This window comes from Penicillium hispanicum (assembly GCF_028827665.1).
Source record: "Penicillium hispanicum strain IBT 35686 chromosome Unknown utg000008l_segment0_segment0, whole genome shotgun sequence".
NCBI lineage: Eukaryota > Fungi > Ascomycota > Eurotiomycetes > Eurotiales > Aspergillaceae > Penicillium > Penicillium hispanicum.
In genome coordinates, this window is record NW_026623200.1 from 422,453 (window position 1) to 444,213 (window position 21,761).

Consider the following 21,761-nt stretch of genomic DNA (forward strand, 5'->3'; position numbering starts at 1 on the left):
TCAGGCTTTCACTCGATGTTAGTTGGTCTCTAGCGCCAACGAACTTCCAAAATGGCAAAAAAGGGCGATCATAAAGATGGACATTTTTATGGGGTAAACCGACAGAGACGCTCGTATCAAAGCCAATCAAACCACAGAGTCAGGAGCAGACCCGCAGTATGCTTAACCTTCTACATAATAGCTGTTTTTCTTTTACATTCTTCGGCTTAGCATATACATACCAATCAATACACCTAGGAATGCCAAGACCGCGATAGAATATCGTATTGTGCCAAACAGCTTCGGAAAACCTCACCATCCTGCCTTTTTCTGCAGAAAAGCAAAATCGTCTCTGTGGGGCTCCCATGTAAGACCAACTCAACATCACATATCCGGTTTTGCTTCGGCAGCGGTGGCACCAGCAGATCGTACGGGGCCGGGTAGCTCAGTAGTGAAAAATGATCAGCGGGCTCAAGGTGCATATAGTAGCCTGCTTCTTCAAGCTCCATGACCTTGCGTGCAGCGCATGCCGAAATCTTTGCATCCCAAACACCCTCTCGATGTGTGACGGACTCCAGCAGCCGGACCGCCTGGAGCCGGAGTCTGTGATTGCGACATTTCACGGCGACGTAGTATAGCGGTGATATGCAGCCCATATCCACTATTGACCTGGACATGTTAAATTCATCTCCCGCGGCTGCCATGATATCCAGGGCAGGCTTGCTGAGCGTCCAGAGAGTTGTCATTTGCCGGATGAGATGGTCGAATCGGTGCGCTTGAGAGTCGAAGGTCATTTCGTCACTAGGGTTCAGACTTAATTCGGCCATTATCGTGATCATGGTGTGATACACACCCACGATAGAGTAAGCTTTCTCTTCGTCAAGGGTCTTTCGGCGCCGAAGAACCTGGTTGGACCTTTTGTACGCAACAAACCATTGCTGGAGTCGTACCAGAAGAGTATTTTGTTGTCGCCAGAGATCCGTACAAGTATGCAAAGGTGCGCCGGCTTCTGTTAGCTCAAAAGCTGTTCGACTCAAATGCAGTGTTTGTTGTAGCAGGCTCTCCAACACACGCCATGTCTCGTTGACTGTAGAGAATTCCAGAGGCAATGGATCTGTGTTCGCTCCCTTCAAGGTCCCATAAGGACCATGGCACAGCTGTGAAAATAATCCCATCTGCACATGGAGCCTGGAGAAGGCTTCAATAATCCAGTCATCGATCGAGTCACGCCGAGGCACAATTCCCAGATGGGAGCTGTTCTCTTTGGATAAATCCTCCGCCTCCTCCCTAATTTGCAGACCCTTCTCAAGATGCTCCCGGGCAGTTGTAAAGTGTCCGCGTAACAACTCGAGCGAGACAAATACAATGCAGGCAATCAGGATGGTGCGAGATGATGCTTTGCTTTTTGTGGAGAAATGAGGCCGAAGGAAATGGATGGACTGGATATAATTGTTCAGAGCAAACTTATCTATAGCGAGCAGCTTATGAGTGCCGGAGGACTGGTGGTTATTATCCACGATGCCTCTTTTGTGAATAGCGCCCAGTGCCAGGCCGGCATGCAATATCGCAGGCTCGGTGGCGCTCGCTTGCAATAGCAGGGTTTCCCAGAATTGTGAGATAAAGGTTCCAGGTAATTTAGAGACGGTGCGTCTCCTCAGCCAATCCAGATATTCATGTTCAATCGCACTGGTAGCAAGGAAAGAAGTCAAAGTTCGCGGAATGCTGGACAGAGGCTGAAGACTTCGTGCGGTTTTTCCGCCACCTCCCCAAACCCCGTAGCCATCACAAACACGACCGGTTGACACACATCGCCGACAGGATGGGAACAGTTCATCGCACTTGACCTTGCGGGCCCTAGAGGTACGTTAGGCTGTGACTAGAGCACAGGTTAACAGGGTTATTCTGACTTGCAAGTACCACATCCGGCTCTCGATCTTCCTCTGACGCCAGGTGGCATGATGCTCAATTCGAAGGAGGAAACTATAAGAGGAAAAGTCGTCACAGACAACCTTGGAAGGCGACGTTGATTGACATAAGCGGTCGGACGAGTCGGCGGGGCCAGGCTGGCGATGTTGATAGAATGCGATTCGCTCCTTCGGCTGTCGCGCGTTTCTATTGGACAAGCCCCGATCAAAGTGTGTCGGGCTGCATGACAATGCTTATCACCGACTGAACCAAAGGTCCACGTTTTGGCGGATTGAACAGCTCGGGTATGTCGTCTCGCAATTGGTATATCTGGAGGACACTTTTTTATTAGCTGCCTCCATCAGAAAGGGAATCAAGTATCCTGGGTCGGACATAGGAGTTACAAACCCGATGGCCAGCCATTGTTTCTCGTCTGCCTTATCTGAAGATCTATAAAGCATGCCTGGTCGCTGTTCACTCAGCTTTTCAGCATTCAGTCCAGCTTTAGCAGTTTACTCCAGAATTCCAAATCGGCCTGTCCTCTAATCAATATGTCTTCCCAGCAAATCCCTCGTCATCCCCTGGGCAAAAACGGCCCCGCGGTGCCAGCTCTAGGCTTTGGCCTCATGATGCTGACCAGCTCGAGCTATGGCTCCCTCCCCAACGACGAGGAGCGATTCGCAGTTCTCGACCGCGCAGTTGAGCTCGGAGAGACATTCTGGGATACTTCCGAGTAAGTCTTCACTCGTCCGAGTCAAATACATACACTCACACACATCTACTCATCAGCCTGTATGGTGACAACGAGGTCCTCCTCAAGAAATGGTTTCAGCAGACCGGCAAGCGTGACCAGATCTTTCTCGCATCCAAGTTTGGATATGTGAAAAAGAGCCCGACCTTTGAGATCGACAGCTCAGCCGAGTACTGCAAGAAGGCATGCGAGGAGACTCTGCAGAACCTGGGTGTGCACTATATCGATCTGTGTGAGTATCAAATACCGGCTATGCGCAACGAGCGGATCGGTTCACTAACTGTTTGCGAATAAGACTACGCCCACAACGTCAACACCAACACTCCAATCGAAGAGACGATGCGAGCCCTGGCGGAACTTCAATCGTATGTCTTCCAGACAGCACTTCTGAGCTTTCATTGCCATGGACACTAACGATGGACTCTCCAGGGAGGGCAAGATCAAGCACATTGGCTTGTCCATGATCTCGTCGAACACTCTCCGGCGCGCCGTCAAGATTGCCCCCGTCGCGGCATGCCAAGCAGAGTATTCCCTATTCTCCCGCGAGGTCGAAGGCAGCGCTGGGTGCGACCTTCTCGCAACCTGCCGCGAGCTCGGGGTCGCATTTGTCGCCGCCACGCCGCTGGGACGAGGCCTGCTCACCCCGACTTTCAGCAAGGGAGATCCTGTCGGGGATAGCAGCGACATGCGAGCGCAGATTATGCCACGCTTTGTGGGAGAGAATCGAGACCACAATGTCAAGACCGCTCAGTTGGTCGAGAACTGGGCCCAGACCAAAGGTTGCTCTGTTGCGCAGCTCGGCCTTGCTTGGCTTCTGAAGCAGGGTGATGATGTTTTCCCCATTCCGGGTACCAGAAGGACGAAGTATTTGGAAGATAACTGCGGCTCAGTGGGCGTGTCGCTGAGTGACAATGAAGAGGCCGAGATTAGAGGCATCGTGGAGAAGGCTGGGATTGTTGGCGGGGCGGTGCCAGACCGGTTTGCTGGACTGTTGTTCCGTGACACCGTGGAGGAGTGATCGATGGCTGCCCACTTCGCTAGGGGTTTGTACTAGATGCATGCTTGAATGCTACGAGTCGACTTCCTGAACAATTTCAAGTAATCAAACAATCAACGTTTCTATGTGCAATGCCCTAACAAACTTTTTGACTCGTAACTAGATCATGACAAGAAAACAAGTGCTCGCAACAGATAGCCCGGAACATGAGCCTGCGTCGACCCCTAAACGGAATCGCCATGAAGGGGTATTATAGGAAACTTCTAACAACTAAGCAACGATCGTGAGATAGGTCCACAGACTCCAGAAGACACCGGGATCACTGCCGCGTATCCATCCTCCTCGGCCTCCGCATCATGAAGGTTGGAAAGAAAGTATCAAGCGAACCATTTACCGTCTCTGGCCACGGCCGCGGCCGCGCCCAGCCCGAATGCTGCCTCGTCCGCTCTTACCGGGGCTGCGGCGCTTCTCGATACGGCCGCCACCGGGAGCGCCGGGTGTCTTGGGAGCTCCGAGACCCCGACGGCCGGGGCCCTGACCCTTCGAGCGCAGATCCTCCAAACCAGCGGCATCGTCGTCGTCGTCCACGTCCATGGCGTCGCTGGCGTTCTTCTTGTTCGACTGGCCCATCTTAACCTTGCCCTTCTGACCACGTCGCACGGCGTCGGGCCCGCTGACGGCAGCAAGGTAGGCGTTGATACCGCTGGGACCCTGAGCAGCACCGCTCATTTCAACGTCGGCCGCAGCATCGTCATCGCCGAGAAGCAGGCGGCCGTCAGCGTCGAACTTGGCGGCGTGTTTCTTCTTTGAACCGGGGCCGGTGTTGAGGAAGCGCAGGCTAGGCTTAGTGGTAGAGATATTGGCCAGCGCGTCAGGAGCCAACAGATCCAATGGGTTGTCCTCGGGGGACATTTCACGAATATACTGGCTGCTCTGGGCGGACTTCTTTTTGCCACCAGGGCCTTTACCCTTGATGCGGGCGACGCCCTCGTCGTCAACGTCGATTTCACTGGCGTCGTCGTCGAAGTCATCATCCGAATCAGAGAAATCAGAGCCATACACGGCCTTGTCGAAAGCGTTGCCGGGTTGCTGGTCTGCGGGCTTTTCGGCACCCTCCTCCTCATCGTCCTCACCAGCAGCACCTTCCTTCTTCTTGCGCTTGTTGCGCTCGCGCTGCTTGCGAATGTTCACAACCAGCTTGCGGTCAGCCTCGCCGACCAGGCTCTCCATGAGGGGAGCACCGAACCGGCGCACTAGACGGTCAATGATGCCCTTGACCTTGCTGCGAAGACGACCCTTGTGCTCCTTATTCCAAGCCATGAGGTTAGGGACAAGGGCTTGCAAACGTGGGCGCAGAGCCTCGTCAGGAAGAACCACGACGGCAACCTTGACGAAACCGAGGACGGAACGAACGATCTCCCGGTTGTTGCTGGTAAGGAAGAGCTCGACAGTCTGGACGAGATCCGCAAGGATCTCAGGGCGGAGTTGTTTGTAGAACTCGAAGAAGAGACGGGATAAGGCAGTAACGGACGCAGCGACCATGTGAGGAGATGTACCAGCCAGACCAGCAGACACCATGGTGAAGAACTCTTCGATAGTGGCTGGGGCATCAGGCGAGTCGTCCGGCATGTGCGGTACCAGTGAGTTGCGAATCACTGTGCCGGCCGGGTTGCGCTCCTCGTCGGTGGTGCGCTTGGCAAGATGAATCAGAAGATCGAAAGCGGCTGTGCGAGCTTTCTCGTTGCTCTCCTTGCATCCTAGAACCACCTCTGAGAGAATAGACGGAATAAAGTGCAAATCAGAGGTGGGCAGGTGTGTAATCAGCTCGTCGATAGCGAGCATCCGGTCTCGCCGGCCAGACGGCGGGGTCTTGTCGGCTGTCGCCAGCATGAGCGCTTGCAACTCACCGCTACGCTCTTGCAGAGCAACACTGCCGGTCTCGGTGGAAGCAAGTCGGGGAATAAGCTTATAAGCCTTCTTAATGAGCTGCTGGTCAGGGTTCGGGGAAGACCCATTGAGAATCGCCGCCGCCATGGCGAAGAGCCCAGCGAAGCTGGTCCGAGGCAGGTAAATGGACATGGCAATGACCAAGTCAATCAGGGTATGCGAGGTCGGCGGCATCTTGTCGGAGGGATCCTTCTTTGTAGGGTTGTTTTGCTCCATAGCCAAAGATGACTCGAGCATCGAGGTGACCCGAGTGAAGGTCTCATTGAGTTCCTGAAGTTACATGTCAGTCTAATTGATCCCATATTGAGTATTTGGGGAATAAATGACTACCTTCTCGGGGGTAATGCTCAAATAGGCATTGATGCACTGCAAGATGTATCCACGGTGGTGCGGGAGAGTCTGACTATAGACGTTGAACAGGACAGCCAGCAGATTACTAGCAAACCCAGCCAAGTGAGAAATATTCTTCTTCGCCGCAGCCTTGGTAATGCGCCGCTGCAAAATCAAGTCGTCCTCATCAGCTTCAAGGGACAGAATGGCCTGGTTGGACTCAACCAAGTTCTGCAGCGCACGGCAAATTTCGACACGCAGCTCCGTCTGCTTGTATAGAACGTTGGATAGCAGCTCGGCAAAGCTCTGATCAAACGCGTCCACCAAGTCAAGCGGCAGCTCACAGTAACCGGGAAGCACACCCCAAGTCTGCTGGACCAATGTTTCAAAGATCTTCATTTCAACAGTCTTCTCAGCAGACTTGAAGTCGACCATCTTTTGGTACAGCGCCTCGCTCAGAGGTACAAGCTCTGAGCGGAAGTGACGCAGCTCAGTGTTTGTAACGCTGTCCCGGAGAATAGGCAGCATCCAGACACGGCCGGGTTGGCCGTTCTTTTGTTCGATGATGTTGAGTGGTAGAATCTCGAGAACGGCAGCAGGGCCCATCGCTTCGATGGCACTTCCAAGCACGCTATCAGCCTCCTTCTTGCCGTGGAACGACTCATTGCTTCGCAATTCACCGATAGTCTTAACGATGTCGACCAAGAAAGGGCTAGAATTCCACTTGAAGCAATCAAACATGGCGGAACAGACGTTGAAAACCTCCATCCAAGCAGCCTGGTACTTGACAGAAAGCAGATCGGAGGCCGCACGAGCCAGTTTTTCAAGGGTCTTCTCGTCATACACTGACGGCTCGACAATAATACTGTTGGGGATACAGTTGTGCAAGAAAGAGATCAGACACTCGGACGCTGATACACGAATATTGTGCGACGGTGACGCCAAGAACCCGGCAATCAGTTTGAATAGATCAGGAAGCTTGACAAAGGTATCCTCGGGGCTGATCTGCGCAGAGACATCATATCCGCGGGAAAGGACAGCAATCCAGGGAGGAAGAAGCTGCGAATCGTTCTGTGCAGGCTTAAGTTCAGAGATAGCCTCCAAAAGACGGGGCAGCTTCGAAGACGAGAACTCGTCCGCCATGCCCTCGAAGATAACCTCGAAGACCTCAAAAGCGCCCATGGTGATGTACTCGTTGCTGGATCTGGACGCATTCATCAACAGCTCGCAAAGCGCCTCGATCTTTTTGCTAGGCCAACCGCCCGAGGCGGAGGCAATAGTCTTGACCAGCTGCAACGAATGGATGACAAGCGGCTCGTGGTTTTCGCGGTGCTGTGAATCATGTCGACCCTTTTTCTGTTTGGCCGCTGCCGTAATGCTGTCGCCCAAAGTCTTCATCGCAGACTCCGCGCACATATCCGCTGCCGGGTGGTCCAGCGACGGGCTGGGCGGGGGAGCCTGAAGAACCTTTACCAGCGCTTCCTGGGCGCGCTTGCGCACCTTGGGTCGGTGATCAACCGACAAGCTGAGAAGACCCGCCACCGCCCGACGCGGGCCGATCTGAGTGTGAGGAAGGTTCCATGCTGGAGCATCCTGAGCGATGAGCAGAGACTCAAGACAACCAATTGACGGTCGAAGAAGCGGAGCCTCAACCTCGGGGAGCGACAATGCGGGCGCAAGGTTCGTCAAGATCTGGGAAAATTTCGAGCGAAGGATCGGAGCAGGGACGTAGGCGGTGGTGATATCGAGCAGGTAGACGACCGAAGTCGCCAAATCCTTGTTCACGATGCCTTGTTCGGCCGAGATGGATTGGGAAAGAAGCGCGAGGAGCGCAGCGAAATAAGCGGTCGCAGAAAAGTCTGCCTTTTGGTCGCGAAGAGTATCCTCCACTGCAGAAAGCACCACAGCAGTCTGCATAGGATGTATCAGCGATCTGCTGCCACGGGACCGTTCGACATGAGATGGGGGACTTACATGGTGCTGATTCTGCAGCTTAGGAGACTTGATCTTCTCGAGCTTCTCCGCCAGGGTCGCCATTTTGATCGTAGACGACGAGGGGAGAAGGAGAATATGCGTGCGGGGAGATCGATCTGGCGGTGATGCAGAAAACTCAAGAGAAAAAAAAGGTACGGCGGGTTCTTGGCAGAGTTATCGATAAGCATCTATGAGCCACGACTCGCAGCTCTCCGTCTTCGTCGGCAACGCATGCTTTGTCTCTGTTCATTATCTTTCTTAATTTACGGATCACCATCAATTCGTCAATTTCTAACATCATGGAATACTCAAAAGGACCCATTGACCGGAGTGAGTATGATATAGCCACTCAGTGCGCCTCGTCCACCGACGTCGTACATGTCTCGACAACAATTGGAATGCGGAGGAGCGAAAACAAGGGCACAAATCTGCTTCAGACCGAAGCATCTCATCTGTAGTCTCCAGTTCACAAGCCGTGGCCTTGACATATCCTCCCTAATAGCCCACGTCCACGACTCCATAATCCCCAAAAGAACTCCAGGGCCGCTATAAAAATGGGTTCTCGCGAGGGCGAAATACATTTACCCAGTCACCTGCTATTGTACAACCCAATAACAAGTAGTCTACAGCAGCCCAGGCATTTCCCAACGCAGGTGCTATCCTGCATGTAGAACGCTCAATGGTTCCAAGGGTCCGACGCAACAGAGCTGGGTGGTTTGATGAACCGCGCAAGCAAGGAACACCCAAAAACAGCCCGCTAGAACAAGATCTCGCCACTGTGTTCAGGCTCGAACCCCAGAGCCTGCAGCTCGGTGTATCGCTTCTTATCCCCGCTCTTGCGCTTGCTGTCTTCCTTCTTTTTGAGCTCGAAAACTTCTTCGAACGGAGCCTTGGTCACTGAGGACGGGATATCGTCTTCCCGGTCAAGGTCCTATCACCGTCACAACAAGACCGAGTTAGCATGATACCGTAATGTGCTATACAGAAGATCCCAGGGACCAGGATATCACATACCACTTCACCCAGCAAGAGTACGTTCTCGCCACGCACGATGAAAATCCCACGAGGGACATCAGCGTAAAGCTTGCCGGCGTAGATTCGTTCGATGGTATCCTGAAGCACGAGGTTCGCTGCACGCCACAAGCGGTGGCAGATGGTAAGACAAGGCTGTCATGATCGTTCAACGGGAATGCGACTCGTACCAAACTGATCCCAGCTCCGCAACACTCCAATCAATTTCCTCCCATCACGCAGCACAAGGACCAACTTTTCTGTTGGCGGCGAAATATCTCTGCATCAGCAAATCGTTCCTTCTCCCCAGTCCGGGAGTCGTAGTCGATCGACATACTATCTGTCAAGTCCAGCAGCTGCGCGGCAGTCGTGAACATCTGCGGGGGCAGTTGCGGGGGACCAGGCGTCGGCGCCTGGCTCTGTGGACCGAGCACATTCTGCTGCTGGAAGTGTTGCTGTTGCTGTTGCTGTGGGTTGCGCTGCTGCGCATTGGCAGTGCTGTCGTTCAACGATAACCGTTCCATGTCTTCGGTGGGCTGGAGGTTGAGTGGGGGGAGTGTGTGAAAATCGGGGTCGTTTGGGTGCGACCGAGACGGATTGGGTAAGGGTGGAAATTCAGGTCTGGCGCGACGGAGACTGCGTTCTCATTCTGGGTGAGACTGTTGCGAGTGAAAGAGCGAGGACAGGCCAAGTTTTGGCGCAGCCGAAGGTGACTTCGCTCCGAACGACCGATGCGGTATCAACCTTGGAAGGGCGCCGCGGTGCTTAGTCAGAGGTCAATCGGCGAGATGTACTTAATCTTAGAATAGTTTCTTAGTCCTGGGAACTACCTAGGTATACATGCTGTAAATCTAGTGGTATCTAGGTAGGGTTAATGATAAAAAATATCTCCGAGAAACACCCTTTCTTCAAGTAGAATTATGGGTACGAATGAGCTTGACGGAATGAATTAACTGTTGCCGGACAGGACTAACATTTACTTACAATCACCACACAGAGGAAGAGAAGCTGGTAAATGACTAGTAAAAAGCAGAACCATGCAAGCTCCTCTTCTCTCCATCCCAGTCTCTCTCATATTTTCTCCAACTGGGAAGCCCATACCTTCATGGCGATTTCCTCCATATCGCTGTGTGAAAGGGCAAAATCAGTCTCCGTGCCTTCCTTCTCTCGAAGAAAAACGTCTTGAAATTTCACATCGAGTCGTCCTCGCACTTTAGAAGTATTTGGCGCTGGATCCCGGACAATCTCGATCTTCTGCGTGGAACACGGGGTTGCCTTGCTTCCAGGTACGGGTGGTAGATCCCACTTCTCGATGTCAATCCTCCCGCCAGGATGTACCGCAATCGTAAGGACCACCTTGACTTGGCCGTTGGACTTGTTGAGCCAGAAGCCGACATCATTCTCGAGCTTGCGTCGTCGTTCAGACCACGAAGCTTCGACTATCACGGTCGGCCACTGTGAGGATCTTCCAACAGGCGGATGTGCTGGTGTCCAGGACAGATCCGCTCGCTTGCTCCTCGTCTCTGTCGAGACCGGACTTGAGCTTGTCGCCGTAAGGAGATTGTTCTGTACTCTGCGGGCCCAAGTAGAGAAAATAGAGTCAAAGGTGGCAGCTGCTTCAATGAGGCTGGTCGTACTCAATTTGACGAGAACATTATGCGAGGAATGATCGTACATCTCCCATGACTGGGTAATTAGGCTCTTGTCAGAATTCACAAAGCACTTCAGGAAGGAAGATTCATCCACAGCGAAGAAGATGAGATAAGGGTTGAACGATCTCGCAGACTCATGTCGTTCCTGCTCCTGCTCCAGGATTCGAAGACATTGCGGAATTCCCTCATACTTGTATCTTGGCGTCGTAGAAGGGAGGATATCTTCCAAAAACATCGTGCCAGAGATAAACATGTGCGTTAGTAGCCGAGATAGATAGGAAATCATACATAAATTAGCAGACATGATCGGGACCTCTGATACGTGGATAGAAATGACGACGAGATGAGATAACCGACCAGTCCGCTCCAAGCGGCTAGCCAATCATCCACGACACTACAAGGATAAATTATCAAGCATATATTCAATGGATCTACATGATTAATTCGCGGATGTGCATACAAGATGTGATCTCGAGGATTGTTTCAACTATAGCCCAGGTTCGATGCGCCGATGGGGATTGAAATCAGGTCAGAGCACACTATTATGAGCCAGGTAGACAGAGAAGAAACAGAATCAGGAGAGCTTGGAGTGAGTAAGGTAGACCCTGGACCATCGGGGCCTATGTAGTGAATCTTGGTCAATAGTGAGTCTTGGTCAAAAAAATAATAAGCTGGATCGCGGCCGCTCCAGACTGTCTACAGTAGTCTAACTACGCCATACGGCTGCACATCACAGGAAAGAAACGATGCAGAAAAACACATAGAAATATAGGAAATGACATGAATGGCGGGCCCACGCAGTCCCCGCGGCTTATATTATCGAAGTCCCATAGGGGCGGTCAGAAACGACGCAGTGCATTTCACCTCACACGAAGATAAAAACTGAACCAGCTAACCACTGCTTAGGAGCCAGAAAATAATACACAAAGCGCAAGCATCAAGACCAAATCCAAAAAGGACCGGAGAGAATACATACAAGCTAGCTATACAACAAGTGAAAAAGAAGTGGGGGGGGGGGGGGGAAGTATCTCGAATTGTCATGGCCACAATCAAAACATACCACTCAAGACCGCAAGGTTGAAAATGCCAGATCAAGAATGCACCCGGAATCAACCGATCAACCGCCGAGTTTCATCAACCAACCAACCAACTCACACCGGGCTTAGACAACGCTCACGCCCCTCTGCTGCCCGCGCATTCTCTCTTCACGCCGCCGGCTGTACGGCGCGCAGTACGGCTCGTCCGACGAGCCGATGCTCGCTCGCACCCCGTCCTGCGAGCGGTGGTACGCGGGGCTCGACGGCGCCGGCGCCAGCTGCATCGCCTTGAACTGGGCGTCGGAGATGAGGCGCAGGCCGTACAGGTAGCGCATCAGCTCAAAGTCCGGCCTGCTGCCGGCCAGGGTGTGGCCGTGCCGGAAGTGGTCTGTCGCGACGTGGTCGAGCATGCGGTTCCAGGCGGATGCGTGATCTGGGCGTGAGGCGGGTGCTGGGCTGGCGGGGACAGGCGTAGCAGGGCGGCTCTTCTGGTCGGTCTCGCTTGTGTCGGCTGCCGCTGGCGACGAAGATGGGTTCGACTCGTCGTCGTCCCCGCCGTCCACGAACTTGGTGTCCGGGCAGAGAGGACACCGCGCTGTCCGCGGCGGTGCATGGGTCCGGAAGTGACTGAGGACGTGCGTCCGCCACTGCGCGACTTCGTCGAAGCAGTCGTGGCAGTCGAGCATATGGAACAGACAGGCATAGATCCTGTCCCCGCGCGTAGGTTCTGGCATCGACCCGTCCGCCGCGGCAGAAGAGGCAGACGGCGCGGCAGGGCCCCACGACGACGACGAGGCGCGCGACGCTGCAGGCGCAGAAGCCGAGCTGGCGGGGTTCGCTATCGAGGTGATCACCGGCGCGAGGGCATTCACATGGTCATCATGTCCACCACCAAAAGCAAGACCGAGGACCCCCGTACCGAAACCCAGCCCGGCACCACGATAGCCAGGACTAGCCGTGGTGTCCACCGACGAGATCGACGACGACGAAGACCCGCTCGACAAGCCCGGCAAGGTGGGCGAGGAGCAAGACGGCATGCCGCGGGGGCCTTCGCCGACGATCGTCACCTCGCTTTGCTTGCGGTTGCTGTCGCACTCGCTCATCCGGGGCGCTGATGCAGACGCAGACGGTCGCCGCGAAGAGACAGACGGAGGAACACTGGGACCGTGACCGCAGCGCTGGTTGGGGGTGCAGTATCGCAGGCACGACGACGCTGGGGCTCCGATATGCTCCGCACGGCGCTGAGCGCGCGGGGGAAGCCCACGGGCTGTTGGACTGGGATCGCGTCAGAGCGTTCTTTCGTCACCGGGAGTGGGCAGTATAGCACATCATCCCAAGCAAGCAGCACCACGCTCGCAACAGAGAAGAAAGGAAGAATGCGACGGGACACAAGCAAGGACAGAGAAACATACGCGCTCTCGACTCGCCTCAAGTACCACCAGCCCACGGCCGGAAGAGCGGCGATTACAGAGTCGTCCGGGTACCTCTTTCGCCCGGGGATCGACCCTAGGTACCTTTGCGCCTATGTACTGATAGCCCGTCAGCATGCATGTCATCTGGCGATGTACCAGCGCAGCCCGCCGTCTGCAGTACAGACAGCATCTGCCAGATATACCAAGCCTCTTCGTGTCCAGTGCAAGTAAATCCAAGACTCACTAACCTCCAGGTGCCCTCCCAGATGGGTGCGACGGGGAAACCGAATCACGTCGCGTCGGCTCTTCTGATCGGGTCCTACTAGAGACAGCCCTGCACGGTCCGGTACTTCGTTCTGCACAGCAGCGCACAGCTTAACATGCGCCCATCATGCCACGGGTATGCAACGCAATGCTCCTGAGGAGTGCAGTAGCGGCCGCCACGGGGAAGACAGGGTGGGATAGAATCGAAGAATCCTCTTGCGATGGAACGTGGTGGTAGGGTTTCTCGTGCTCTTTTTTTTCACGCTAAGCATTGCAGGGAGAGCGGGGGCGTCGGGCTAAAACGTTTGGGCTATGCAGGAGGATGTACTGGGTTGCGGGCTACAAAGTACGGCGAGTAGATACCACTCCAAGATAGATGGAGAGATTGGTAAGAGTGGATTGGACAATGCCGGTTTTCATAGATGCGATGTGATGTCCGTGGAATCGAGGTGCCGCATACATGCACGGGTATGCAAGTCTATCAGTAGTACATCACATTGTGTCGGATCCCGGCGAAGGAGACATGGAGGGTCAACTCCCACAGCCTTACTAACTCATTACGTCCACTATGAACTCGAGACACACCAAAGATAATTGTGGTAGATAGTTTCCATTTTCCCCTGCAGAGCAAGAGGAGCAAATTAAGAAGAGAATGAAAAGGTAGATAAACAACAGGGTGATCAGAAGTATAGAGACCACAGGTCTTGGAGAGGAGAATCACAAAAAGGTCGATCGACACAAAATTTTGGACTCGAAAAAATAGAAGCCAAGGAAGAAAACAACAGTGGTGGAAATTCCCAATCCGTCTATTCAGTGGAGACGCCTTGTCAAAAAAAAGACACAAGAAGATATAAACCAATCCATCCAACCGACACCATTGATGCCTGCAAAGTCAAAAAAATGCACAAGTCTATTCGTTTCGTGGCGCGCATAAAAAAGGGTTCAGAAGACGTGATCGAACGTAGGGAGTTGCCAGATTAAAAGCGCTCCGCCAGGTCACCGCCCGCGACGGAGTTGCTGGTCGACGAAGACATGGAAGAGAATCCACTGGCGGGGTTGAGCATGTCCTGCACCGCTACCTTGGGAACCTGAGGCACAGGCAGCTTGCGCTGAGTACCATCCGGTTTTGACATGATGTCCGTGATACTAGGACCCATGTGGCCGTGGCCAGGGCTATAATAATTGGGACCCTCCGGTTGCGGTTCCATTGGAGCCAACGCAGGCGTGTGCTGGAGAGAAAGATGGCGGATGGACGGCAAATGCAGTTCGTTCGCTCCCAGAGGGCGCAGGCGGGGCGAGTGTGCGGGTGTAGCCAGCGGAGTGTGGTCGGGGGTGGGCGAGAGCGAATCGTGGGAGAAAGTGGGAGACGAGGGCGCGGTAGAGTTGGGTGAGTTGGGGCGCGAACGCTTCACACGATGTTGCGCGTAAGCATCGTCGTCTTCGTTAGAGTGCGAGCGAGACATGTTCTGGGAGATGGCGTAGGCAGAGAGCGAGGGCAGGCCACGGTTGTGATGGCGAGAGCCATACATGTGGTGTCGCGAGCCGTGGAAACCCATGTGGTCATCCCGCTCCACCTGCGACGCCGCCGTAGCCAACAAGTTGATGTCCATCCCGGACGAAGCACGCTCCGTGTGGCGCGAGTAGGGACCCAAATTCGAGCGCATGTGATTGGCGTAGTTGGAGAAGGAGTGCGGAGGGGAGACATCCGGGGAACCGACCTGCGAGACCGGCGCAGAACGAGTGATAGGCTTGCTGGGAGGAGGCATCATGTTGGCGGCGCTCACCATGGCATCCTGGCCGGCGGCCGCGGCGGCCGCTGCTGCGAGGTGCTGGGCCTTGTTGCTCCGGCGCGAGTTCGGGTTGTTGTGAATGCGCGAATGGCGGGTGAGTTCGTCCGAACGGCTGAAGCGCTTAGTGCAGCCGGGGAACTGGCAGGCATGGGGCTTCTCGCCGGTGTGGGTGCGAATATGCCGAGTCTGGTGCTCTAGACGGTGGAAGGCACGGTCGCAGAGCGGGCATTTGTAGGGACGAGGCAGGTCCTGGCGAACCTCCTCGTTGGCCGGGCGAGCGCCCTTCATGAGAGGCGGCAACAAGCTCACGGAAGAAGCCATGGAAGGATCAGGTTCGCCCGCGTGAGGAGCGGCCGATTGAATAGGGGCGGTGTCTGCCTCTTGCGGGTTCAGTAGATTGGAGAAACCCACTGACGAAGCCGGCGGTGGCATGTGAATACGTCCTAGAGGAAGAGGCGGGACGAGACCGGATATATGACCGCGATGATCTGATTTTCAGAGAGGATGGGCCGAGGCGGGAGGACGATTTTATCACCGCAGGGGTCCCAGAGCTAAAAATCGAGTCCGGGACGATCAGCACCCGAGAGGGAGAGGTCGATCGGCGTGAATCCTCGAGTGGGCGAGGATCGAAAGAGGGAAAATATGGGGTGTGTGCGACTGCGAGGGGAGGAAAAGGGGAGAAGAAAGAATCTGGAGACGGCGATCTGGGGAGCAGCAGATAATAAAGGGAAGAGTAAGGGGGGGGGGGGGGGGAAGGATAAGGGTAACGAGGAATGGAGGGGAAAATGAAGAAGGGAGAAATCGGGGAGAAGGGGGCGGCCTTCGGAATCGGGGACTTGGGTCAACTTTGGGGGGGGGGGACTTTTTGGGGGGAAGGGAGAGCGAACGGGAGAGAGCAGAAAATAGGAAAATCAAAAAGAGGCAGAGCGGAAAAATGGAGCCAGAAAAAAAAAAGGAAAAAAAAAATTTACTTATCGGATCACAACAAGGTTGACCATGAGAGCGAGAGACTGTGGGGAGAGGAATGGACTGCGGGCGAGAAAAAAAGAAAGGGAAAAAATGAAAATTCAAAAATTCAAAATTGGGGGGAAAAAAGAAAAAGGAAAAAAAAGGTGGGCAAACGTGCACCGGTAGATCGTCTCCCATTCCCTTTTAGTGGGGGCTTTTTTGGTAATTTTCTATCTCTCGCTCTGGGAGATTTCTCATCTCAGCTACAGCTACACACCGATGAGCCCTATATGGTTCGCATGATGGATATAGTGGCTTCTGCCCGGTTTTCTCTCCTGGCGTTTCAGGAGGGTAAGGGAGTTGCCCGCAATGGGCTAAGCCAAAGGGGAGAAAAAAAAAAAAAAGAAAAAAGACGAGGCTACGTACTCCATACCGCAGGATGTGGGGACAGGGCTAGTTCCGACGCTACTCAAAAGGTCCTCCGATTATCTCATAGTTTGCCTGAAGAAACCCGTGTGGCGTGACCGCCGGTGCGTGGCCCGTACAGGGACACAACCCCCTTCCGGCTATCGCGCGTCTGGAGAAAGCTGGGGGGAACAACAAATATATCATCCCCTCCCTTGTGCCCCGTTGCAAACCTATTTCTTGAGCAGGTGGTGCCCTGGAGGAATCCGCCCGTGTGGATGATCAACGATGATGGCATGCGGAGTGGCAATGATTCAATGACGGCGCATGTGCTCGCGGGGGTTGGACAGACAAGTTCTAGACACCTCCGGGCTCACGGGAGAACTCTATAGGGGGATCACGGAAGCCAGAATCTTCACTTCCCGCGAGCTCAAAGACAATCCGGGGAGGGACAAGCGGATCATCGATGATGTCGACGCATGATCCAGGGATTCGGGCATGACATCGTCATGGGGAGGGTAAGTTTATCATCAGAATGGAGAGGTCATACAGCGCAAACGATGAGATCGCTCGCACGAAAATAAGCCGGGTCACATTGGAATTGTTTTTCCCCTGGGATTTCCAACCCGCCAGGGAAGCCCCAGACTCGGTGCTTGGGGGTTGGTTACGCGAATCAGGGTCGAGGGTCGATCGGACCAGATAGGATGAAATACCCCGGACTCCCAGGTTGGGTTGGCGGATTGGAGGAGCTGGAGTGAACTGATAGGCGCGGATCGGCCAATTATTGACGGCGATGCGCCCTGCAGCCGCAACGCCGTACCTCGCCCCGGGCCAGATGCGAATGCTAGCCCTTGCACCTGTATCTGTAGGATCATGGAGGGGGGGTATTCCGGGATGGATGAATGACTATATACCTAGGTAGTATACATAGTCTACCTGTATATTTAAAGAGCACTTGCTAGGATCCGTCTCTGCATCTCCTCCCTATACGGGTAAATCGGAAGAGCAACCTCGTTTTGGCTCCGATAAGCGTTGTGGCACAGGTTCATGCCGGGGGCCAGGCGGAGCCCCACTGATAGCGCCGCTCCAGAAGCCTTCCGTCCTTACTCAACGCGGGCTAGTCGTGCTTCGCAATCGCGCCACGGGATAAAGCCAGCGCCCCCGAACCCGCAATAACCGCTGCCTGCGCTCTCCATGTGCGGACGCCCGAAGGTCTGGTTGGATCGCGAGGACGAAAGGCGAGTCGTGCCCCAATACCATTCGAATACCTCCCCCATTCTCCCGTGGCTCACGTCCGGCGCTGACACGCCCAGGGCGCACCTGCAGACGTGGCACTAGGCTACCCCTTTAGTGGGCGATCTCAAGCATGCAATCTGTGACTGCGGAATGCCTCGCAGGGCTTCTCAGCTGAGGCGATGCCGGAGCTTCTTACGTGTGTCGACACGCGCACTCGCTAGAGACCTACGGAGTTCCGTCTCTAGGTCCTCCCCCAGACCGATTTTCTTATTGTCGCCCCGACGGCATGCATCAATTCCCCGAACTCCGCACGTCTCTTTTCCCCGGGTGATAGGCTGACAATCTATACTGTAATTATCCCGGGTCTATCGCTCAGCCACAAGTCCCGACTTGGCGGAATCGTCTCGAGCGATGCGGGCAACGTTGCCCGCCAGCCATGGCCGTAGGCGCTTTATGCACATTACTATTACTATGAACTATTATTCCTACCACCGTATCTACATTAGTCGTGGCCCGGCGGTCTGGGGTTATCTAACGACTGTGATTGCCTATTCCTCCGTCTCCAGTCTCCACGGAATTTCCACACTGCCCAATGCGGACCAAGAATGCACTCCGTGGGGGAACTTGCACGGAGCCATGGAGAATGCTGGAGAAAATGGGGGAATGGCGCCATTCTGGAGAAGCGCCGGATTCGGCGCTCCGATCGGCAGGGGGAAAGGTGAGTCGGATCGCCCAAAGCAGGTACGCCTACGCCTTCGCCCCGGCCCAATATTACCCGCTTTTTGCCGACGTGATGTGTGCGATGAAACCCCTGGAGGCGACGCGGGCGATGCGAGGCGTGTTTCAGCTGCGGAAGTCCCTTGATAACTGAGGATGACGACGGGTCGTGGTGGCGGCTGCAGCGCACTGCAGATGGCTGACCTGGAGAATCTCTCCGGAAGGGGACTTCTGGGGGTCTACCCGAGCATATAGATAACGTCAGTCGGCTCGTCTAACTTTCCTTCGGGAAGTGCAGAAATTTCCTTTTCTTCGCTGGGTGTCGCTGGGCGATCCTCCCCGCGATCGACACCGCGATCCGCACACGATGGATGAGCGTGGGGGGATGTCGCAGTTTTGGTCTAGCAGCCGCGAGGCAAGTCTTGCCGGGTGCATCATGGACAACCGCTGTACTCGAACGCCGTTCCGGCGGTCAAGGATCTCATGACGATGGGTGAATCCTGCTGTTGGAGGGGATCCAAGTTCAACCCTTGGCATCCTCGACGATCGTCGACTCTCTGACTCGGAGGCGTTTGTCTACCCCGCAATCCCGAGTTTGGATGAGGACCGAAGCAGATATTCGTCAACAAGCCCGATAAGAGGATCTGCAGCTGCAAGGCCTCGCAGGTGAATGCTGAGAATACACCCATGTCAAATCACCAGCAACCTTAAAAAGAAAAACAAGAGAAGATCGCGATCGCCCATCACTGTCCTATCTGGCGAGGCGTTGTCCCTCGATAGGCGATCGAGGTGATCGACATGTCCGACATCGCTGATGATGTGCAAGTGTCAGAACTTGCGCCTCGCCCCCAATCCCTACTGGCTCTCCACAATCTCGCCATTTTGGGGCTGCGAGCCGAAGAAAAGCCCCAAAGTTGGGTTTGAAAGGATGGGTTTATCTCGACCGTCTAAGTATGGGTCTACGCCCGCCGGGCAACGGTGGATCTTGTTGATCAATATGGCGTGAGTGGCACACCACAGACGGTTGGAGTTTGAAGAAAGTCAAAAGACCCGCAAACCACCGTCGCCGATGCACGGCAGCAATAGATTCGATATCCCAGAGCGTCAAGTAGGCTGGATTGGGAAAGCGCCGGTGCTCCGAAACTGCAACCAGCGAGAAACACAAGGGAGATGGAAACGTGGCGGGATGGGATGATCGCGTCTCCGTGTTCCCCGTCGATATCGCTTGATCAAGGCCGGCCTTCTCTCGCCCCTGATTCGGATTGGCGATGAAACCACTAATACAGGAGAGTAATCATAAACACTAGCAGGTCCGTATGTGCGACCTGGTGGCTTGGGGGTCAAGCCCAAGACTCAGCGAGGATGCCACGAATGCGCTGCATGGGCCCCAGGTCGGAGGTCTAGACATATCACCCCATGTCCAGAGGTACCTGGTTGTGTGTACACGGCGGTACATACGACACAGGGTGTCGATGGACCCTTTCACCCCCCTTGTGGGCCCGTCATGACGTGCTCTCGCCTCAGCTCGCAGCTCGATGTCGCGCCGGGGTTGGGGATCCATTCGCGCTCCATTTCCAATCGCACCGGCGGCCTCGCACCGTGCTGAAACCTCACCAAATGAGCGCCACGGGGACACAACCCTCGAGGCCGGCTCGCAGGTTAGTGGGGATACGCAGTGATGACGATAACGATGATTTTTGCTGATTGGAACTGTTGGAAAGGGGAAATTCAGACGTGGAGGAACCCGATCGGCACGAGGTGGAAGTTGGCCGGGTGCCCAAGTTGGGAAGGAAACTGAGGGTCCCCCGAGTGTCATTCATTCTCTTCTCCCACGATTCTCATGTCTGATCATGCAGCAGCTGTTTCTGGTAACCATTGCGCTTGGCAGTGCTCGATGCGGGGACCAAATCCGGGGTAGGCTAGGTCTGCATTCTTGCACTGGAGAATGTCAGTTGCAGTGGTCGAGGATACATTGCAGCTGGTAGTAAGTGTGAAGTTCAGGTCGATACACTCTATGAGGATAGCGATTGCTTCCTAAGGATATTTCTTCACGCATGTACTTTCGAATCCATGGATGTACAGCTTGGCTTTACCTAAGAACGCACACGCACCCACACACTGTGCACACACATCGCCAAGGCGAGCGATCGGCGATCCACAAACTTCCAGAACAGAGCGATCTTGTCTCCAACCAGCAAGCCGCAGGCACATCATGCTGATATCACCGCCCCCATGCGGGGCCGCACTCCCGGAGTCCGGAAAGAGGCGTGATAGCGTAAATTACAATTTCCGGCTGAGATAACGAACTGTTCAAAACTGGGAATAAAGGCGCTATCTGAGAAAGGGGGAAGATGGGGGGGAAAGAGTGGGCTCAGGCCCGCCTGTCCCGGTCGAGCTCTCGGTGAGATCCAACCTGACGTTTTCTCCCTTCTCTCTCCGTCTCTCCACTCGATCCTTCTCCACTGATGAGCGAATTGTTGTTTACCCCATATTCTGTCGCCGGATCCGCTCGCCCGTAATCTGGCAGTAGTGTCTCACTCTCTTTGGAGGTGTCAAGGTCCTTATCCACGATGGGAAAGCAAAACATCCCTGCAATCCAGCTTCTTATCTCCCAACGCCAGAGCTCCGCATGGGGGAGACCTGATAAGGCAAGGTCTTGGGGACTCAGGGACTTGGGGGCGCAACGCCCACACTGCCACTCCCCCCAACCATGAGCCGAAACAGGCCACATCGCTTCACGGTAGCCACTCTCGTTTTCACGTGTGCGGCGAGGGGCCACACTGCTTCTGCTGCACTGGTCTTCCCACCATCCGGGGATCCTCGAGCCTCGACCCGCAAGCTGACAGGATCGCAGCCGAAAGTTTCAAATGCACGCGCAACGCCGCATGTGCTTATCGCGCCTGCGTGGACTCGCCCTCACCCTCCCTCTCGCAGGATTGCGATGACAGTTCCAGAGATATACGCCACCGGGCACCGAGCGGTCGAGTCGACATGCCGGGGCTTCGGCCCCCCGGGTTCAAAGCACGTCGGTCCGATCGTCGATGACGACGGTCGTTCTTTTTTTTTACCGTCTCGCTTCCTCTTTAGGTACCGACGAAGTGGTTCGTTCCTACGACTAACGACTCCTAGTACGTCGTACGAATCATCCATCCTCCACATCCTCCAGATAAGGCGCGACATGCGCCGATTATCGCCCAATTCAGTTCGCAATAGTTGACTCGCAACTCTCCTATTATTTATCCATCGTCACTTCTCCCAACTGCCCCGCCGAGCTGTACCTGATCGTCATCGTCACCTGACACAGCTACGACTAGCACGGTGATGAACCTGTTAGTCGCAGTGGAAGCTCCCTCTCGCCTGGAAGGAATACCGCACGGATGCGCCGGCGCTTGGCAATGGATACACT

At 54.7% G+C, this 21,761-nt stretch overlaps 7 protein-coding genes across 7 annotated transcripts; 1 reads left to right on the forward strand and 6 right to left on the reverse strand.

The window, feature by feature from the left end:
- Positions 1–233: 233 nt before the first annotated feature.
- Positions 234–2,345, reverse strand: N7459_008995 (uncharacterized protein; the record flags this gene model as incomplete). Its single annotated transcript, XM_056948163.1, has 3 exons — positions 234–1,833; positions 1,897–2,124; positions 2,293–2,345. The coding sequence occupies 3 exons, from the start codon at positions 2,343–2,345 to the stop codon at positions 234–236; spliced, it is 1,881 nt and encodes a 626-aa protein (XP_056795388.1).
- Positions 2,346–2,435: 90 nt separating this feature from the next.
- Positions 2,436–3,653, forward strand: N7459_008996 (putative aldo-keto reductase (AKR13); the record flags this gene model as incomplete). The annotated part of the gene is made up of 4 exons (XM_056948164.1): positions 2,436–2,617; positions 2,674–2,867; positions 2,931–3,000; positions 3,065–3,653. The coding sequence occupies 4 exons, from the start codon at positions 2,436–2,438 to the stop codon at positions 3,651–3,653; spliced, it is 1,035 nt and encodes a 344-aa protein (XP_056795389.1).
- A 369-nt stretch (positions 3,654–4,022) lies between these two features.
- Positions 4,023–7,946, reverse strand: N7459_008997 (mRNA-binding protein RRP12; the record flags this gene model as incomplete). Its single annotated transcript, XM_056948165.1, has 3 exons — positions 4,023–5,849; positions 5,910–7,820; positions 7,884–7,946. 3 exons carry the CDS (start codon positions 7,944–7,946, stop codon positions 4,023–4,025), a joined length of 3,801 nt encoding a protein of 1,266 aa, XP_056795390.1.
- Positions 7,947–8,640: 694 nt separating this feature from the next.
- On the reverse strand, positions 8,641–9,418 carry N7459_008998 (U6 snRNA-associated Sm-like protein LSm1; the record flags this gene model as incomplete). The annotated part of the gene is made up of 4 exons (XM_056948166.1): positions 8,641–8,814; positions 8,898–9,013; positions 9,086–9,154; positions 9,232–9,418. The coding sequence occupies 4 exons, from the start codon at positions 9,416–9,418 to the stop codon at positions 8,641–8,643; spliced, it is 546 nt and encodes a 181-aa protein (XP_056795391.1).
- A 547-nt stretch (positions 9,419–9,965) lies between these two features.
- Positions 9,966–10,781, reverse strand: N7459_008999 (uncharacterized protein; the record flags this gene model as incomplete). Its single annotated transcript, XM_056948167.1, has 1 exon — positions 9,966–10,781. One exon carries the CDS (start codon positions 10,779–10,781, stop codon positions 9,966–9,968), a length of 816 nt encoding a protein of 271 aa, XP_056795392.1.
- Positions 10,782–11,708: 927 nt separating this feature from the next.
- Positions 11,709–12,686, reverse strand: N7459_009000 (uncharacterized protein; the record flags this gene model as incomplete). Its single annotated transcript, XM_056948168.1, has 1 exon — positions 11,709–12,686. One exon carries the CDS (start codon positions 12,684–12,686, stop codon positions 11,709–11,711), a length of 978 nt encoding a protein of 325 aa, XP_056795393.1.
- Positions 12,687–14,236: 1,550 nt separating this feature from the next.
- N7459_009001 (C2H2-type zinc finger protein) lies at positions 14,237–15,481 on the reverse strand (the record flags this gene model as incomplete). Its single annotated transcript, XM_056948169.1, has 1 exon — positions 14,237–15,481. The coding sequence occupies one exon, from the start codon at positions 15,479–15,481 to the stop codon at positions 14,237–14,239; it is 1,245 nt and encodes a 414-aa protein (XP_056795394.1).
- Positions 15,482–21,761: the final 6,280 nt, after the last annotated feature.